This window comes from Theropithecus gelada, chromosome 4 (assembly GCF_003255815.1).
Source record: "Theropithecus gelada isolate Dixy chromosome 4, Tgel_1.0, whole genome shotgun sequence".
Classification (NCBI taxonomy): Eukaryota; Metazoa; Chordata; class Mammalia; order Primates; family Cercopithecidae; genus Theropithecus; species Theropithecus gelada.
This window is the reverse complement of record NC_037671.1, coordinates 14,555,164-14,577,292: the sequence shown is the minus strand read 5'-3', so window position 1 is coordinate 14,577,292 and position 22,129 is coordinate 14,555,164. Positions and strand designations below refer to the sequence as shown.

Below are 22,129 nucleotides of genomic sequence, written 5' to 3'. Positions count from 1 at the left end.
ACGAAATGCCCAAAGAAAACTGACTTATGTTTTAAAATTACAAAAATATTACTTCAAGAGCCAAAGATACCAGAACTAAAATAGAAAACTATTTTTGGATGTCAAGATTCATATTTTGTCCAAGATGTTAATATTCATGGCCAGGGAGAAAATATATTGAATAATTTCATGATTATTATGAATTTTAAAAATTACCAAGGAAGAAGAAAATACCTTTCCAGAGTAATTATGTGGAACGAGTACGTCAGTGTATGTGAAAAAATGTTTACTTCCATTATGCTCGCGCGATGTTTAAAGTGAAGTTTAGTTTTCATTCCAGCAAGATTTGAAACATGTATAGTGACTGGCTCTGTCAGCTCCAATCTCTTCACAGGCAAGAAAGTAGTTGAAAGTAGTTGGGTACTTAGCACTTCCCTGAGAAATCCCAAACATTCAAAATATGCATAAATTTGACAATTCAAATCCTGAGTTCATAATTTTTCAAAACCACATCATTTCATCTGGTTTTTGACAGTAATGAGATATTATCTCATTACAGGTAAGAGCTCCCAAAATACTCTGTAGACACCAATACAACATAGTTGCGGGGAAGCAAGGTAATAGCAAGAAAACCCCAGCCCGGCAATTATTAGCTCTGTGACCTTGAGAAGATTCCTACCTTCTCTTAACTTCAAATGCTTCATCTATAAAATGGTGATAAAACACATCACTTGAAGGATTACCTTAAGTGTTAAAGAATACATATGAAGTGTCTAACAGATAAGCAGCACTCAACAAATGGTAGCTCCTTATTAATAAAACTGATAGCATGCTTCTTTAAACAGTGACTCAGAAGTAGATGTTATGTAGCCCAGGATTGGTCCTACGCAAGTGTATTAACTAGACTTTATGCCTCTCACCTTTATTTATTTATTTTCTGAGACAGAGTCTCACTCTGTTGCCCAGGCTAGAGTACAGTGGCGTGTTTCTGTCTCACTGAAACCTCCGCCTCTCGTGATTTCCCAGCCTCAGCCTCCCAAGTAGCTGGGACTACAGGCACACACCACGGCGTCCGGCTAATTTTTTTTGTATTTTTAGTAGAGACGAGGTTTCATCATGTTGGCCAGGCTGGTCGCCTCTCACCTTTAAGGACTACCTCCTAAATCTGTAGGTAAAACTGGGCCAGAAAAATTGACAAAAAGGCAAGAGAAGACATTTGAGTCCATAGTGAATGAATTGAAAAGATGTATCACCAAGAGTCGAACACCCCATAAAGCTTTCAAAGACAGGTTTATTTATATATAAGTGCATGAAATTGAATACAGAAACTTTATTAAAATACTGTATATTACAAATTTTTAATCCAATAAATTCTGTGTAATGACATTTAAGTGCTGGATTCACTTTTAACAGTTGTTTTGTGTGTATCAGTAAAGAGTTCACCCTGTATATTACAAAGAGGAGAGCCACATGAGGACCTCAGAAATGGTCCTGTGATTAGACACTGAATGATAGTAACTGTGCATCTTTTCCTTAAAGAAATGAATTGAAACCTAGATCTTATCTTTGTAGACCTACTTTCTATAGTTAAAAATAACTTGCGTATGTTTATTGCTGCCCTTTGAAGAAAATGAGAATGGTGAAAAATAATTTAAAATAAAGATCAACACCTCTAGGCTAAAGTGATGCTTACTGCAATTAAAATACTTAAAATTCACTGCAAAATTTGTGTTCTCCAGGAAATTATGCTATATACATAATGAGATTTGTACATGAATTGGGAAATAAAAAATTGCTTATATAAAATTAAAAATCAATAATATACAATATTTACAGCTTGTTAGGTATTATATATAAACATAGTTTTTAAAATAATCCTTCAAAATTAAACTGTTTTATGTAAACATGCAGTACACATACTCATACAGTGTAGTTTATAGTCTTAACTGAAGGGTAAATTGTGTTCACATAACACAGGGTACTTCATCAAATATGCCTTTGTTTTCGTATATTACCCCTCCCACATTTATTCTCCTGTCTTTAAGCTTCACAGTACTTTTAGTATTTCTATAGTAAAAATAAATCCCTGATGGTAAACATATTTCTAAAGGTTAAAGTGTGTGCCCTGTACTACAGTATAAAACTAACACTGTTCACTAGAATCTCTAGTTTACAACAAAACTAAATTTTAAAGTCTCACACTTAATTTCTTAACTACATTTTTTTTCCATTTCATACTTGGAAAAAGAAAAAATAGAGAAAAATACCACATCATGAAAATATAGTGAAAGTAGCTGTCATCTGTCACAGTCAATGACTAAGTAACTGATTTACATTGAACCATATGAAGTTAGTAGCTACTATTTGTTAGGCTTTCTAAACTTTGAATTCCCAGTCACGGGTGATGTGTACCTAGCCAGCTCACTGGTGCCAATCCTGAATCTTGCTAAATCCACTTTGCACAAGTATCTTAACTTTCAAGGCACTAAGGCTTCATTTAGCTTTTAAAATCTGCCTGTGATTTACTAAATGACTCATCAGTGGTCTGAGAGTTAACACAATTTGAAAGTGAGACTTTTAATACCTGTCAGGTAAACTACATTTTTGCTATTTAAATAAAGACATTTTAGCTAGTTAACTTTCAAGATCAAGTTGATTCCCTCATCTCAGAATAACTAGAGTCAGGGGCTAATATTTACGGTAGAATCTTACGAATTTTGGAGGGCTAAAACAAAAAATACTGTTAATTTCCTATTTGTTCATCTAAATGTGTGGAGCTTAAGTCTGAATGTGTATATTGGTGAGAGGGCCAAATCTTTTTAAAAAAATTCTTCCATTGTAAATGCATCCAATATCACAAACATTAAGAAGGTGTTAACAGTTAGACTATCAACTCATCTGCTATTAAAAGTAAATCATTTTTATGATGATTTACTCAACAAGTGCCACTATGTTGCTTTCTGTGGAGAAAACTTTAAAATGTTCCATTCCAAAAATACTTAACAATGATGTGTCAATACTTTAAAAACAAGAGAAGCTTCATCATCAGTAGTCCTCTCGAGTTAACACTCATTTAAACAGGGCTCTAAAAAAAGTGAATTCTGCTTAATTCAGCAAGACAGAATAAAATTTTTAAAGTGATTTTTAGTAACTACCGATTTATATTTAAGAGAAAAAGTGTTACAGTTACGGGACTCAGATGACTGATGATGCACCGCAATGCTTCTTTCTGTGTATTTGTGTCAAACTGCTTTTCGGTTTCAGTTATCCACCTAAATCCATTCCCAAAAAGGGTAGAGTCACGTTACTACCAAGAGTAGATATATGTGGGTGCAGTACATAATCTTAAAAACATATGTATGAGGTTCATGCTCTGCTGACTTGCCTAAGTATTTACTTTTCAGTAAGATTAGAGCTGCACAACCGTAGGTGTTAATATTCTTTCCTAAACCAGCTCCTTGGATTCTATCAAAAAACTGTACATATGTTTAAACTATAACATATGACATCTGTATGGAAAGAGGAGGAAGATTTTTAGGAAACTGCTAAATTTGTTCTCAAAATCAGGGAAGAGTTATTATGTAAGTTCAATATATGTGCCATAAATGTAAAGAATGTGAAAACAACTTCTCTAAACTCAGGGGAAGAGATGATTATAGTTCATAGCTCACTCAGAAATGCGAGTGTTTCCACTAATTTGAAAGTATTATCTGATATATCTCCACGTTTACTGAAAATACTTCAGATATTAAGCATTATTTACCCCAAATTCACAGATACATTTTTAGATAACTAATTCAGCAACCTCCTTAACACTGTACTGCCTACACAGAACAGAGCTCCTTAAGTGAGAAGAGCAAACCTATCACCACACACACACAAAATGTAATACAATTTCAAAATGCACGGTGGTCAGTGAAGCCTCACATATAAACACAGCATGTGTAAACATGCAGTATACATACTCATCCAGTATAGTTTCTAGTCCTAACAAAAGCGTGGAAATTGTGTTTCACAGGATGTAGGGCGCTTCGTCAAATATGTTTTTGTTTCTGTGCATTATGTCTCTAAATGCTATAATTTTTAACCAAATAATATCCTTTTTATCCTGAAGAGTCTTCTTCCAAGATGTTATAACAAGGACGGGAAGTTAAGAAAGATTATAAAACCATTTGATTATTGGTCCATTTTAACATTTAAGAGTTTCACCCCTGATTATTAAAAGAAATAGTAATTTACCCAGTTACCTAAAAAGTGTTACCAAATCTCTCTGCAATCGCAATCTGCTAGAATTTCTTCAGTAATTTTCCTCATCCCTCACATCTTAAAAACAAATAATGACTGCAGAGATTCTGATTGAGACTGAGAGAAAAATCTGTAGTGTCAAGAGTGAAATGGTTTGAGAATATTTCAGAAATTGCTCCAGGCATTTTGTTACTCTTTGAATTATATAATGAACATAAATTTAATATAATTGTACTTAAAGTTAAAAAAAAAAAAAAAAGGGCTGGGTGCGGTGGCTCACGCCTGTAATCCCAGCACTTTGGGAGGCCAAGGTGGGCGGATCCCTTGAGGTCGGGAGTTTGAGACCAGCCTGACTAACATAGAGAAACCCCGTCTCTATTAAAAATACAAAATTAGCCAGGCATGGTGGTGCATGCCTGTAGTCCCAGCTACTTGGGAGGCTGAGGCAGGAGAATGGCGTGAACCCTAGAGGCGGAGCTTGCAGTGAGCCGAGATCGCGCCACTGCACTCCAGCCTGGGCGACAGAGCGAGACTCCATCTCAACAAAAAAAAAAAAAAAAAAAAAGAAACAAAAAAACAGCTAGGGCTTAAGCACCCTTGGCCAGTGGAAGAAAGGACTTGGTAGACACTGAATATCATTCTATTTTTCTACAGAATTAGAACTACACTGTAGAGCCAAAGGCCCAGGGCCGGCAGAAGAAAACAGACATATAGAAGACAGAAGGGTTATATATCGCTCTTACTTTTCAAGAAGAATAATTAGCTAATAGCAGAAAGTCAATGAATCAACATGGCTGAATGAATCCAAGGGAAGTGAGTGGGATTAGGTAAAGGAGTCAAGGCTGACTACCTCTCTACCCTTGTCCTATTTTAAGCAGTGGTCAACAGAACTCCTAATTTAATCCTCCTTGCACTGGCCATTTCTGCCACCATCAATTCACAAAAGGTTCTTAAAGATCTGCTGATTTTAAAAAGAAAAGGTGAAAAGGAGATGAAGCAAGATTATAAGAGAACGTTTTTAGTTTCCTTCCTAAAGTATATGTAGGGAAAATAGAGAAATGAAAGAAAATTGATGAATTTTACAAAACAACATATTCAATTGGTAATACAATTGCAAAATATAATTTTAAAAAATTCTAGAGACTATCAATTGATCATTTACTGTCAAATACATACTGGTTTGCCATTCATAAACAATCTCACATAACCCTCACAATAACTACATGAGGTATTAGTCACATTTTATAGAGTATGAACTGAGGCTCAGAGAGGTTAAGTGATTCACTCAAGGTCAAAAAGTTGACAAGTGACAGAGTCTTAATTCAATCTGTGTTGCTGGCTTGGAGTCTAGTATTCTCTTCACTATGTCACGGCCATGATATCTCAGTTACGGAAATTCTATTTAGTGGATGAACCAGGAAAATGAGAATTTGGAGAGACAAAACCGGCTAACTCTCAAACTAAAATCAGGAAGCAAAATGTTGTCCCAAACTTTTTAGGATTTAAAATCATCTTGCTAGCTCTTGGTGGACTCAAGGTAAAGAATTCCACCTTGGTAATTCTTGTACTCCTTACTAGAGAAAACACTTGGTAGAGCACTTTACATAGTGGATCCACAAAAAGTGTTTACGAAAGAGAATTATTTGGTGTATGAGTGGCAGCCTAGGTACATCAATGTGGCAGCTGCACTTTCTTCATTAGAGGTTCTTTAAAGACCTTTTCCACAACATTCTGTGATTTCAAATTATCCCGTTCCTTATATCACAAATACAAGATATACAGGCCAACTCATTTCTTTATTTCTCTCATTTAAAGTACAAACAAAACCCAACCCTTATACTTTTTCGAGCAGTGAAATGTATGCTGCAAATACTAAGAAAGTATATTGGGTAACAAACTGTAACACTGTTTGGTAAACATTAAGATCTAAAGAATAATTCAGCTACAGGCCCTGAAGAGAGCCATCATTTAGGACTTTGTTTATCCTAAGCAAGGTAGGGTATTACCTTGGAACTGTCTCATGGGGAAGACTACTAGTTCTCCTTCTTTTAAAGTTTTAAGCGTTATTTGTAGTTTATTTGGGGCCTCCTGACTAGCTGTCAACTATGGGCATTTTTAATCAGTATGTTAAACAATAATTAGTTTGGACATGTAGGAGTTCTTTCTTTGGGGAGCTGATTTCACTGTAAACAATATTTTATTAAACACTTTTTAAATAAAGGAGTGTCCACTATAGAGGATCCTCCCTCCCTTCCTGCATTTGTCATGAAGAAAATGTACTGCTAAATCATATATAAATTTTAACAAAGTACATAACCCAAATACATCAATAAGGGCTTTTGTCATGTCCCACACAAGGGTCTCCAGCTCTATTAAGTGAAGAAAATTTTCCCAAAATTCAAAATTCTCAAACATCCTCAAACCTATTTAAAAGATCATTACACTGAACAAATTTTCCACTAGAACACGAAAGTGTTCATTGAAAAAAAGCTTTCCAAGTAGACTGTATTCATATATAGCAGCTCTCTATATACGTATATAATGATATATATGTGTGTGTATATATATCATTAAACATTTCTTGTGTCTATAGGAAAGCTACTAACTTTTAAAAACTCTCAGCATATAAATAGCTATTAAGACAATTCATAAACTCACACTATTCAACTGCATCTCAAAACATCAAAAGAGTGACAGTTGCACAAAATCTCCATGGAAATAACTGAAAACAGCAAAGGAAACAAAAATAACCCCTAAAATTGAAAGTATATACATACACACACAATTCATAACGTAAAGCAACTTGATAATGAGATAACTGCAGGACACTCTACAAACTATTAACCATTCAATTATACTTTCATTCTAGAGTAAAAACAAGAGTTTAAATCTCTTTGGTCCACACATTAGTACATTTAATGTATCCAAGTTATTTTCTCGTTAATTTTGGATTATGAATCGTGCTCCATATTACTTTACCATGGTAACTTTCTTAAATCATAAAATAACCATATGTTAAAGTAAGTATTCCTTCTGTAGATCTGAAACAATTTCCACATGCTATTGGTAATTCCTCTAGAAGAATATGAATGCTTTAAATTATTCACAGAATAGCCAAAGTAAAGGAAGAACACAATTGAAGTCTGGCAGAAAAGAAAAAATCAGATCGACTTGGAAAAGTTATGCCTATATTTAATTTGTAAAAACAACAGGAATATAAAGAACACATGAAAACAATTTCAGGCTTGTACATAATAAAAATAATCAATTTTAAGATTTACTTCAAAGATCCATGCATAGTTGCTTATTATTTTTTTAAAACGAATTTCCAAGCCAGTGTTAGTAAATCCCCTAAATTGGCTTCCATACTGGGAAAAGTACTGCCTCTCCAACTTCTCATTGATAAGTTGTGGATATATTCTGCATCTGGCTAGAGAAAAAGTGGTACGTACGGGTGACAAAGTTCTTAAATTTGAATGGAATATAACCAAGGCCTACCTTTACAGCAAATTGGATTAAACAGCAAGGCTACCAGGTTATTTTTTGATTATCCTTAACGTAACATTCTCTGCAATGTCTCCTTTGAGTTAGCACATTATAACTCTATCTGGTGCCAAAAAAAATCTCATTAGGAGACCAGTTCAACCCTACTTCCTATACTGTTACAATTACGTATTGCCAGAACCTCTTAAAATGTTTTATATAAAGGGCATTTCCACTTTTAACATACATCCTCACAGATTCTTCTAGTAAACTTGAATCATAACTTCCTATCATAAATCAAGAACTGAATAACTGAAATGAATTACTCAAATACACGTTCAGTACTGTATTGATATGCTGAGACTAACTGCCAAATTTTAAAATTACCTACTATATTTCCCAATTTTCACTTAGCAAAATTATGATGTTGCCACATGTCCAAAGTAAAAATTTATTACTCTTCCTATATAACTTACTTGTTACTTATATCTACAAATGAGGTCTTTATTTCCAGAGCCTAATTTAGGCCACTCTCTAAAAACAGTTAATACTCCAGAATGAAAGACTGTTTATGTTTTGTCAAAAATCAAGATATATGCAACACGTAATATAATCCCACTGAGATACTAGTTATAAAGATGTTTTGTCCATGAGATACAAGGCAAAAACTTTCTTTAGAAGGGTCAAGAATGCAACATGCATTTCAGACTTTTTTCTTACAAAATTTTTAAGAAAATTTTCAAATTACATTTTTATGACACACAAACTACAATCAATGTGTATGACCCTTCAAGTTTCTGAATTTGTATAAACAGAATATGTATGCGTGAGGGAAGCTATTAAAAGGGTGTTAAGTTAGTGAAAAGTATGCACCCTATAGAGCTACTCTGAGTTCTTAAAACGGTTGAGCTAGTCTTCAGTTAAGAAGACTTATCTTCCACATCAATTAAATAACAATAATACCTAAACATATTGAAGCCCTAAATCCCAGAAACGCGCAACATTAAAAACCAAATAATTTCTCTCATATTAAAGAATTCAGTATTTAGCACTCATACAGGATTTAGTGTTACGGAACAAAAATCTTAGTACATTACCTGAATTCATGTCAAATATGTTCACAGCACTCAGCTACATCTACGCTTGCAAATTGTCACATGATCAATGTTAACAAAAAGAAAAGAGTTTGGCACATATATCAATACCTTGAAACGTCCCTGTAACTTAACACAACACTGTTAGGAACGATGATTTCAACACCAATGTTAACCTGATAGGCAGCTAAACAAGGTGCTTTTTCTTGTAACTTTACATAGTGTCTTAATGCACCTTGCCTGAGACAGAGGCACATAAGGTGCAGTGCGGTAGTGCAATCACTTGAACACCAGAGGGCAATCTTTCCACACAGCTCAAGGTCTTCCTTATGCTTTGACCTGCTCAGTCCACATTCTTGCACAATTTCATTTCCACTTGTTAACAACGCCGTTTTCAGGGAATCTATACATCTGTTTCCTTATGTGAAGTAAGACATTCCCACAGAAACCTCAAAGTGTAGCGAGGATCCTTGAAAAGGAGATGATTAATGTGAGTACAGTCTGTCCAACGCCCCATACCAGCGCTTCCAAAGGGGCCATGTTCTTCCCAGCTACTCTGTAAATGCCCGCTACTGCTGCACCTAAAGAGAAACGGGAGAAAAATGAAGGGACAGTCACTCGTTTTATAACACACTGCATGCTGCACCTTAAGAGCTCTTTTCATTTCATCAAAACTTAAGTCATCGTATTTTTTCATTTTATCCACTTTCTATGAGAAAGTTTCCCTGTGACTGGTGAAAGTTACACTTTACCATAATACACTTAGCCACTTATTTGAAAAACAGACTTTTCTATTGAACCAAAAGATATGTATTTATGGTATATGCTCCATACTTGATAATAAATACATTCATAAAAATAATTCATTATTGCAACCTCTCACCTGGGCATTCAATTAGCTATACCTCTGTAGCGTTTTTGTAAACGTACAACATAACATACTGATAGTTACAAATGATAATGCAGAAAAATAACATAATTTAATGTAATTTCTAAATTAATATTTTAACATTAAAGGTATCTTTTTTGAATAATATGAATTCTTAAATGTCATGTAAAATATAATACCTGACTAATCCATCTCACAATTCTCACAATCTACCATATAAAATAGTTCATTGCTTTTTAAATAAACCATCCAACTCTAAGTTATCTGGAGACTAGTATCTTGATGTCTAATAAGAATAGAAAATGAACTTGACATCTATTCTAGTGAGGTTCCTTAGGTAATGTACACTTCCAAGAACGGGAGAATCTCAGCATATGAGGAACCTCAGTGCCCATCTGATTCAACATCTGATCTTCACAGACCATCCACAATGATGTGGTATCTAAGTGGCTAACTTTAAAAGCACATTTAGGAACCAAAGAGGAGGAACCATTTAAATTATAATACGCCATCTCACAGATGCAGATGGCCTGAAAACTATTTTTCTAGCAAAACTGTCTATATATCCTAAAATGGTTAGATAAAAGAACATAAGAAAAAGAAAAGAAGTTATCTGAAGATACTGAATTGACAATTACAATTAAGACTGAAACCTAGTCATGAAAATTCGAATATAATTTTTACTTGTCAACTTAGAAAAAAATTAGCTAAAGATTAATTCTTTGTACTTCACCCAAAATCTTCCAAATAAAAGTTATTGTATTGCTTTGTAAGAGATGTAAACAGGAAAAAAAAATTATTAACCTAAGTCAAGGACTTTCATATACATGTTTTAAAATAAAAGGAAATTAAAATAGTGTACTTACCATATACTATGTATTTTGCTAGGAACTTTAAAAATATTTTCATATTTAAATATCATACCACCCCCTCAGTATTATAATCTAATTTAAAGATGAAAGAAACAGAGGTTCAGAGAGGTTCAGTTACTAGCCCCAGGAAATACAGCAAGTACAAGAGCTGGGATTTTTCAATCCAGGTTAGTATGGCTATAAATCCCAAAATCATTCTATCACTTCATATTTATACTAAGTGAAAATGAGAACAAAGAATTCAGAAAATGATAAAGTAGCTAATAAGCATCTCAAAACTCCTAGTAGCACCAACATTTACTTAATCAAACAATAAAATCACTTGTATAATTGGTCACATATCCAAATTGTAGAACTGGATGACATTCTTTAAAAATATTAAGTATCCTACAACTTTGTTATCAGAAATTATGTTAAAATAAATTAGAGTAATACTCTTTCTCTTTGGATGCATCCTAGATTTATGTGACTATCTTCCGTTTTAAAAACCACAATTTGGCCTCCATCCCTCTGATACTGTTTTCAATCATGATACACAAGAAGGGGAAAATCAAAGCAATTACTAGCTCAGGCTGCCACGAAATGGAAAACAAATGTATCAATTCAAACCTTACATGCTTACATAAGGTGAGGAGCATGGGTTCTGGAGCTAGACTCCTGGATTAAAATCCAAGCTCCACTACTTAGCAACTGTGTTACACTGGGCAATCACTTAGCCTCCCATGCCTTGCTTCCTCAACTGTAAAATGGGTGGGCATGAAGATTAAGAGATGACACTTGTCAAGTGCTTAAAATAGTGGATGATCCTAGTATGTACTCAACAAATTTTGGCTAGTAGTTGTCATAGTAGTAAAGAATAAAGATAATTCCAATCAGTGATTCAGCATTCAATAAATGGTGTTGGAACGACTGGTAGCCATTTCAGAAAAATAAATTTAGGTCCCTGCTTCACACCATTCCCGAAATAAATTTCAGATGGATTAAATAACTAAATGTTAAAAACAAAAGTACATATCTAAACTTTAAAATGTAAGATAATTATATTTATGATCCTAGGAAAAGAGATCTTCTTAAGACCACAAAAAAATAGTAAAACCCATACAGGTTTCACATCAAGGAACAGACTGGAAAGTATTTGCTATATGCAAAACAAACTGATGATTAGTATTTAGAAGATAAACACACACATACACATGCATAAACACATAATCAATACAGCACTTTTGTAACCAAAAACAAATGTCCACCATCAGTTGGAGATAAACTATATGAAGTCCACACCATGAACCCATCCAATTTCAAAAGGAAAATATAGATCTGTATGAACTGAAATAAAAATAACTTAGACATATCATCTATGTAACAAAGAAAATAAAACATAAAACAATACGTATTCTCTACTAGTACATACATACATGTGTATGTATGCATGTATGTATGTAAATATGTATGAGTGAATGTAATGCATCAACAAATATCTGGTGGATATATACCAAACTGAAAATAGGGCTTGCTTGTGAGAAGAGCACTAGTTTGAGAGTGTTGGTCAAAAGGGACTTTGCTTTATCTACAATGTTTTCAGTTTTATATAATGAATATAATCATATATTACTCACGTAATAAAATGTTTTAAATCTAACTTAACTTCTATACCTAACTTGCCTAAAATGTCCCTAAAATTCCAAGAAACTTTCATCTTAAATGTCAGGATATGAAAGATATTTCATTTTAAATGCCAGGATATCTTTCAATCCTATTTTTCAAACAAAAATATTGGTATATAACAAAAAAGTTAAATAAATTCTCGATTTAAAAAAGCAGGGCACAAATATATCATGGAATATAATAAGAAATAACTATATTCCTTGTATGCAGCTATAACTGATTCATTTTCACTGCCATACAGAATTCCAAGTATGAATATACCACAATTTATTTATCCATTCTGTGGCCAACAACATTTCTTTGTTTTCAGTCCCTTACAATCACAAACACTGCTCCTGTTCTTGTCCATGACCCCTAGCACACACATGCAATTAAGAGTTTCTCCATGATCCACGGGTAAAACCAGAATTGCTCAGCCCTGTGGTATGGGCCCTTTCCACTTGACTACATGGTGCCAAATTATTTTTCCAAATTAGTTGCACCAATGTATATTTCAGTTACTCCATATCCTCAGAGGCAGGTGATATCCATTTTTTTTTAATTTTTTTTCCAATCTAGTGAGTAAGACATATTATCTATCTGATTAATTTATATCCTTGGCAATTAATGTGATTAAGTTTCTCTTCACATATTATTAACCATTAGGATTTCTACTTCTAGGAAATGCTTAAGTCCTTTATTCATTTTTCTACTGGGTTGTCTTTTTACTTAAGTCACAGGGTTTTTAAAAAATATATAGTCTAGATATTAATCTTTTTACAATTATATGAAGTTATATATTGTTTTAACAAGTATCCAGTTTGTTCTTTAGTTTTCACTCTCCTTAGGGTGTCTTGCTGAACAACAGCTAGCTGAAAGAATACATTAAGATCTTTATTTTCATGGTGATTTATGAGGCTAATATATGCAGGCATTTAAAGAAGTGGGATAGGGTGCTTGAAATAAATAATACATGTGGATCTGCCACTATGAACAGTGGCCAACACAATCAATTAGACATAAGGAAAGATCCCAAATGAAGTGGAGAAAGCAATACTGCCAAGATGACTTGAAGGTGAGTAAAAGATACAAAACTACAAGGATGAAGAGGAATAGAAGAGTCATCAGTAGACAGAAAACACTGATACACAATATAAAAGTGCCTGCAAATGGGCATTCCAATAAAAAGTGATGTGATCTGCCCTGCGTATTTCCTGACAGAAAGCAAATGATAGCCTGTAGTCCTAGCGACTCAGGAGGCTGAGTTGGGAGGATCACTGGAGCTCAGAAGTTCAAGGGTACAGTGAGGTATGAGTGTGCCACCGCACTCCAGCCTGGGCAGCAGAGCCTGACCCTATCTCTAAAATGGAAAAAGAAAAAAAAAAGCAAGCATATCATAAAGGTTAAGTGTGAAGAGACATAAAGAGCTATGGGTAGAAAAACAGAAAAAAAATAGAACAAGGATAAGGGAATAATTAGTTTTAATAATATGTTCATTCTATCCGTTTGCACAGTTAGATTGAGGTTGGCAAACTACAATCCACAAATCTGGCCCACCCACCTATTTTGTACAGCATGTAGGCTAAGAATAGTTTTCACATTTTTAAAGTGATTGTCTAAAATCCAGAGAATAACATTATATGATACATGAAAATTATACGGAATTCTGATTGTAGTATTCATAAATAATGTTTTCTTGAAATACAGCTGCACTCATTTCTGACATTGAATTATCTTTTGCATCCCAAGAACAGCAATTCCTAAGGTTCTGGTGTAGTCCTCATCTTGTTCAGCAACAAGATTCCACTGACCTCTGCAAATAAGCTGTGCACAGCTTTTATTCTATTTTCTGCAGTAACTTGGATCAAATATGAACTAGTTGTTCTTGAAAGTTTGGTAGAATTCTCCTGTAAACCCCTTTGGGCCTGGAGTTTTTTTGAAAGAAGGGTCTTTAATATTGCAATTGGCAAAAATAATTATTTTCCTATTCATATTTTCTATTTCCACTTATGTCAATTTTGACATTTTATATTTAGGTACAGCTGTTCATAAAACTATTTTATTATTATAATTCTCTATCTTCATTACTGAGATTTAGTTATTTCTTCTATTATGCTCTGTATTTGACTCTTCTGCCTTAATCCTTTTTTCTTAGTTTGCCAGCAGTCTATTCATCTTATCTCTCCAAAGAACCAGTTTTTTGTTAATCTTTCATAAACCTGACTTACAAAGCTTAATAGTATTTCTCCACACCAATAAAACTAAACAATGTAATCAAAAGATATCCATGCACAATAGCCGTAACAGGTGTTTAGGAATTAATAAAAAACATACAAACTTCCTATTGAGAAAAGCATTTTTAAACTCTAATAAGAGACATAAAAGATGATCTCAATAAATGGAGATACACTACATGTTCCTGGGTGATATAATATGCCAATTCTTCCCAAATTATCCTCTATATTCAGTTAAATCCTAATAAAAATCATTATCATACTTTTTGAGTGATCCATAGACACAGTCTAAAATTTATATGAAAGAATAAAGCTCCATCAATAGCTATAAACTTTGAGAAAGGAAAGCAACAAGAAGGACCTATTCCTGACAGATATTAAGATATACCACAAAACTACTGGGATAAAAAAAAGTGACCCTTCTATAAGAATAGACAAAAAAAAAAAAAAAACCCATGAATCAGAATAGAGTTCAGAGACAGGTCCCTGTACTTTCAGAATGTAATATACAATAAAGGTGGCACTACAAATCAGTAAGGAAATGATGATTTTTTTAGTGTATGCTATGATAAAAACTGATTTACTATATGGCAGTGGGGGAAAAAACCACACAGAATCCTATCTAATACCTAAAACAAAGGTAGACTCTATATGGAGGATAAATTATGGCCTGAATGCCCGATGCCTTTTTTGTAAATGGAAATAAAGTTCTACTGAAACAGGCCATGTGCATTCATCTACGTATGTCTATGGCTGCTTTTGCACTACCTTGGCAGAACTCAATAATGTGACAGAGACCAGTAGCCTGTGAAATCTAAAATATTTATTACTTGGCCCTTTACAAAAATGTTTGCCAATTCCTGCTACAGGCGAATTAAAGACCTTAATACAAAAGGAAAAACTGTAAAATTAATGGAAGAAAATATATCAGAAAATCTTTTGGCACTGGTATGGGGGATAACTTCTTTAATAAAATCTTTATGAACTGTAAGGCAAAAACTCTTTAAGTCGATCACATCGAAATCAAGGATTTCTGCTCTGTAAATGATATGATGGATGAAGGTAACTGATAAAAGACTTGAGATAAATTATTTGCAAAGTCCAAAACCAGAGGTCAATATCTCTAATATATAAAAATATCTGTAATTTAAAAAGGAAACAAGAATACCAAAAGAAAACCACAGAATATAAAGAAGTAATCTGTAGAAAAGAAAACCTAAATATATAATAAACATAGGAAGAGATGCTCAAACTCATTAATAATCACAGAAATGCAAATTAAACCAACAATGAGAACTTACTTTACACCTTTAGACTGGCTAAAATTAAACAGCTAAAATTAGACATTATATAGAAACAAGTTTCTCCCAATTTTGGTATTAACTAAAAATACTATATGAAAAATCACTCTGGTTTCAAAATAAAATTTAAGAAGTAGCAAAATATAATGAACATGTAACTATATTCAGTCAGCAGCATCTTATTGAATATAGATATTTGGCAATCAATAACTGAACTGAAGATACAGCTATGAGTGTACTAGTATTCATAACTTGTATTAAGAAAATAAATATCACTACTCACATTGGCTAGTTTTCCTAACTCACCTGTTTGCAGGTCAGATAATTAGCCAGAAAAAAATTAAATGTTTTATTGCTAATACACACACAAATTTTTACTTGAAATTGTGTCAGACTTATATTTTTAAGGATTTAAAAATATAACACTGCAGTTTCTAAAATCACTGGCTTACTTTATTCTTGACTGAATTGCAAATGGGTTACATATACACACATATCATCAGAGATAAATGGAAGAATTCAATTTCTCATGCTCTCTTTAAAGTTTTACAGTAATATATGCAAATAAATACATATATACACACACACATACCACTTAAACTTCCAAACAAGCTGCTCCTTCTTCCTTCTCCTCTGTTAATGGTTCCACAATTACAACAGTGGCCATGTCAAAAACTACTGGCAGCCCCTTTCATATCTCTTTGTATGCCACCACAATTAATAACTAATTTAGATTTTTTGTCCTTTGTATAGTTCTTACATTAACTCCTTCCTTCCCAACCTACGGCCATTATTGTAGTTCAGAACCTGGCCTCAAGTATAGATTACAGTTAATGCCTCTTAATTCCTCTTCCTTCCTCTTTATTCTCTCTCCCTATCCCCTCTTCTTTATTTCCTTTCCTCCCTCTCTTCCTCTCTCACTCCTCCTATCCATCCAACCTATATGTTTTGAGTATAAATTATGTTCTAGGTACTGTTTTATTTTTCGGGATCGAGCAGTGATGAAGACAGACCAGGTCCCTGCTCTTTCAGGGTTTTCTCTTGCTTCTATACATTAATTCTGTATTCAACTATAAAACAAAATTTACCACTGAACTGCTTTGTCCCTTGCCAACTGCATTCAAAAATATCCATTTGTTTTCCATGACCTGCAGGATAAAAGCCCAAACTTCCCAGACAGCTTTCCAAGGCCCTCTGGAATCTGGCTCTGTTCTACCTTTCCTATGTGCTTTAGCTAAATCTGAGTACCTGTTTAAAACCCTGTCTATGACAAAGCATATGAGGTACCATTCATATCATCAAATTATAGGTTGAATGCAGAAACAACAAAAGCAATTATAAAAACTTAACACAAGATAACACAGAAAAAAACAGCAACTGAAGAATAAGAAAACAGACTCCTCCCCATTTCCCACAAGTATTTTATGGTTGCCTTATTAGTGCCTAGGACATACCCAGGGGCATGGGAGCAGGGCTCTCCTCTCAAGACAAAGGATGTCAATCACTGGAAAGGATAAAGAAGGGAATCCCTTGCATCATAAAGATAAGGTTGCCTTCTTATCTCTGAGGCAAGAATCAACTAGAAAGGAAGAAGAAACTGTCAGAGAGTCCCAAAACAGATTCAGTGGTAGCAGTGAGCTGACCCTAACATATGGGAATAGGCCAGATGTGAAGGGCAACAGACACTTGTACTCTGCACTGGCAGTCACAGAATCGATAGCAGCACAGAGTGGCACTCGGTTTCTGGCACAACCACACTAAGCAAGCAGATGTGGCACACTCCAGTCTCAACAGGGTGTACACCTAAGCTCTGCTCAAACAGCAGCTGTAGAAATTGTTACAGTAGGTAAGTTGTCAGCAGTGGAGCGGGAGAGGAATGTCAGGTGACCATCAAGTGATGGTCCAGCAGTTGTAACACTAAAATGATAATTGGTCACAGGCACCAGGGAAAGGCAATTTTCCAAAGGATAAAAACACTTGAAACTGGTAACCAGTAGCTTCCAATGAAATCTCAGGAAATGGGTAAATGGGCTCGAGCATGTGCATTAAGACAAAATGGTAGAGTATGAGCTTCGGGGGCATTCCACTGGAAAAGGGAAGAAAGCCTCAGATGAGCATGAATACTTCTTAAACACACTGCGCATGCTCGCCTCCCAAGTGTAAGGAGGGCACCACACATGCGGGTGGCTCACCCTAAAGGAAGAATGACGGAAAAGGGGTGCAAGACAAATGGGCCAGCAAGTCGTAGGACCAAGGTTAAATGGGACACTTGACCTCCAAAGTGCCCGCCTGGGTCTCTTCCAAGTGTACTTTCCTTTCTTTCCTGCTCTAAAGCTTTGAAATTCCACTCCTGCTCTGAAACTTGCCTCGGTCTCTTTTTCTGTCTTACACCCCTCAGTCAAATTATTTCTTCTCAGGAGGCAAGAACTGAGGCTGCTGCAGACCTGTATGGATTTGCTACTGGTAACTTGGATACCTTCTGCTGATAACAAAACCATAACTAATTCTTTGAAGTCAGGCTGGAGTTTGGGCCTAAGTACAGTGTTAAGCAGAGAAGGCCAGAGGGAATGAACCTGAAAACTTGTCTGAAAAAGCTCATGAGGCAGCACAGCAGGGAACCTGCAAAGCACTAGAGGACACTCTAGCACAGCTTATTTCTAGTAGGCCATAATAATGTGTGCATAAGAAGAAAGTGCAATTTTGTTGTGTAGTCACAGGCAGATGACAGTAAGGACTTCAGGGCTATACTTCTGCTTACGATAATTATCACTGACATATTTTTATGCCTTTCCTTTTTCCTAGAAAGTGAGCAACTTTAAAGCAGAAACTATAATGACTGTGAATTTTCCCATTGAACTGCCTTGCCTCTTGCCAACTGTTATGAATTTTTCTATTTCCCACAAAACCTTGTAAAAGGACTCTTCACATTGCAGAATCACAACTATCTGTTCAGTGAATAAATCGGCTCATCTTTATCTTCTAGGTGGAGTGTGTTAAGTGTTGACAAATAATCTACATAAAATATCTCACTAATGTTACATGTGTAATAAGAATACAGCTACCAACATGGTAAGTGCATACAAACTTACATCCTCAGACAAAACAAAATCAACTTACTGGTAATCATCGCTCCAGTTACAGAAGCCAGAAATCCAATGCTGACTGCAATGACAGAGATGACTCTTCCCTGCCTATGCCTCTGCAGCATCACAAACATCAACACTCCCGCAGCACCATGGACAAACAGAGAAGAGAAGAGAGCCCAGAGGAAGATCCAGTACCACATCTCTGAAAGGAAAAGCAAAGTGTTAATCATCTGTTGAAACACAACTTAGAAAATTCAGTTTACCACACAGTGAGCACCTATGGTTTGGGAGGTTACATGACATAATACATCGAAAAATGTCTCACACCGTGCCTGACACACGCAGCACGGAATACATTATAAGGTTTACCATCACTGCTGACGCCTGATGGGGAAATATTCCTCCTATGGCTTCAAAAGGTTAACACTATATTCTAATTTTTTCTAAACGTCCCTATTATATAGCTATCTTTTTTTTTTTTTTTTTTTTTGAGACGGAGTCTCGCTCTGTCGCCCAGGCTGGAGTGCAGTGGCACGATCTCTGCTCACTGCAAGCTCCGTTGCCTCCCGGGTTCACGCCATTCTCCTGCCTCAGCCTCCCTAGAAGCTGGGACTACAGGCGCCCGCCACCACGCCCAGCTAATTTTTTTATATTTTTAGTAGAGACAGGGTTTCACCGTGTTCGCCAGGATGGTCTCGATCTCCTGACCTCGTGATCCACCCACCTCGGCCTCCCAAAGTGCTGGGATTACAGGCGTGAGCCACCGCGCCCGGCCATCAATTTCATATTAAACCTCTGATATATGTGTAAACTTCTTAGGATAAATTATAAAAGTTAATTCGTATTTGAAATAGAATCTTTTATTTTCTACCCTAAATAACAGTGTTAAGAATGTTTTTAACTACCTTCTAATTCTAATTCAAATCATTCCAGAAATCAGTCAATTATTTTTACCTTTTAAGAATTTCAGGCATTTTCTCCTTGTGGCCCTGAACTTGGTATACTAAAAAATCAGTCAGATTTAAAAAAAAAAAATCATTTGCCTCTAGTCATCTTAGTGCTCCTTACCGAGAACTTTTCAAGCTCCAATATTATCTCCCCAGTGTGACCTCAATCGACTGTTCACTGACATCTCGGCTTAGAGACAGTGGACAAGCACACTTTTCATTCACTCTCCCACACTCATTCCCTTTCCTTCTGTTCACCTGACTGCTTCCCAGTCACTCCATATAGTTTCCACAGATGTCCCTGCACTGACTCCTTCTCCCTGACCATACTGTAGTGAGGTATGAAAGAAAGGCAAGGGATCCAAGCTGGGCCAATCGTCCCCTTCCCCTGGGACTTCTGGATTGGGGTCAACTGAGCGTCCTTGCTCTTTGGGTAGCTAAAGCTGAAAGGCTCAAAATTTGTGAAGTTACTTCATCATCGCATGATGAAAGCCACAGTACAAGAAAGAAAAAGATTCATCAAAGACAAGAGAGAATCAAGTCCCTTAATGAGTTATTTCTAAGGCCCTGACACATTACCATCCTTAGATTCAATGTCACATCCCAGTTCCCTTGTAATAAAATCCCTCTTTTTACTTAAACTATTCAGGTAAGGATTCTCTGACTGATACCTGAAAGAGCTGACTCTAAAATATTTAGATGTTACCTTGAGGGTCATCCTTGATATGCAAACATTCCATAATACAAAGTATCTCATCTGTGATTTGGGCTAGGTAGTCACTATCAATTGTAAAAGAAAAGTCAATAAAATAGTCATTAATAGAATTAAAATGGATGAATCAAAACCTATGTATCTAAATATCGTTAAATATGGATATACACTGTTGGTAGGAATGTAAAATGATACAGCTGCTGTGGAAAATACTATGGAGGCTCCTCAAGAAGTTAAAAACAAAACTACCATATGATCCAACAATTCCACTTTCTGGGTATACACCCAAAAGAACTAAAAGCAGAATCTCAAAGAGATATTGGCACACCCATGTTTATCAGTATTATTCACAATAGCCAAGAGGTGACAGCAACTCAAGAGTCCCTGAATGGATAAACAAAACACAGTACACATACAATGGAAAAATTACTGAGTTTTAAAAGGGAAGGAAGGAAATCCTGTCACATGCTACAACATGAATGAACGTTGAGGACATTATGCTAAGTGAAATAAACCATCACAAATGAATACCATATGTTTTTTTTTTTTTTTTTTTTTTTTTTTTTTTTTTTTTTTTTTTTTTTTGAGGCAGAGTCTTGCTCCATCACCCAGGCTGGAGTGCAGTGGCATGACCATAGCTCACTGCAGCCTCCATCTCCTGGGATCAAGTGATCCTTCTGCCTCAGTCTTCCCAGTAGCTACAACTACACATGTGGGCCATAAAAATATTTTTTGTACAGACAGATTGTGCCCGTGTTGCCCAGACTGATCTAGAACTCCTGGCCTCAAGTAATTCTCCTGCCTCAGCCTCGCAAAGTGCTGGGATTACAGGCGAGAACCACCAGACCTGGCCTCAAGTTGTAACCTTTAAAATCAACCAGTAACCATAACCAGTGAAATGGCTTTCTACTGGTGTCTAAATGGGAGTCGTTTCTGGGACTGTGCCTTTAACTTGTGGGACTGGATGCTAACAACACCAGGTAGATGTCAGAACTGAATTGAACTGTAGGACACCCAGTTGGTATCCTAAATTGCTTGGTGTGGGGAAAAAAACCCACACATCACTTGTCACAGAAGTGATCTGTGTGAGGGTGGAGAAAATAGTGAGTGCCTTTTTTTGGGGTGGAGGGGTGCCTGGAATGGAGTGATCTCAGCTCACTGCAACCTCCACCTCCTGGGTTCAAGCGATTCTCCTGCCTCAGCCTCCCAAGTAGCTGGGATTACAGGTGCCCGTCACCATGCCTGGCTAATTTCTGTATTTTTAGTAGAGACAGGGTTTCACCGTGTTAGCCAGGCTGGTCTCGAACTCCTGACCTCAGGTGATTCGCGCGCCTCAGCCTCCCAAAGTGCCAGGATTACAGGTGTGAGCCACCACGACCAGCCAACAGTGAGTGTGTTTCATCAGATATGTTTTTACTAATTTTTTTAAAAAGGTAAAAAATTTAAAAGCATGGATATAAATTTGAAAAATAATTAGGTCAAGACCACAAATGACTAAGAATTTTAAAACAAAACAAAAACTCCTTAAAAAGGAAGGAGGGTATGGTTATTAAAAAGCAACTGAGCGATCTCTGTGGTAATGGATTTCTTCTTTGACTACAGTGGTGGATATACATGTAAGTGATACAATTGTATAGAACTAA

At 35.6% G+C, this 22,129-nt stretch overlaps 1 protein-coding gene across 1 annotated transcript in view; it reads right to left on the bottom strand.

The window, feature by feature from the left end:
• Nucleotides 1-1,252: 1,252 nt before the first annotated feature.
• The window catches only part of TMEM170B (transmembrane protein 170B), a 43,569-nt gene continuing 22,692 nt past the window's right edge, over nucleotides 1,253-22,129 (bottom strand). Inside the window, exons 2-3 of the mRNA XM_025383267.1 lie at nucleotides 18,859-19,029; nucleotides 1,253-9,382 (exon numbers count right to left, since the gene is read on the bottom strand). Coding sequence (XP_025239052.1) covers nucleotides 9,252-9,382; nucleotides 18,859-19,029 — 302 coding nt within the window. The 3' untranslated portion in view covers nucleotides 1,253-9,251. The remainder of the gene's footprint in view (nucleotides 9,383-18,858; nucleotides 19,030-22,129) is intronic.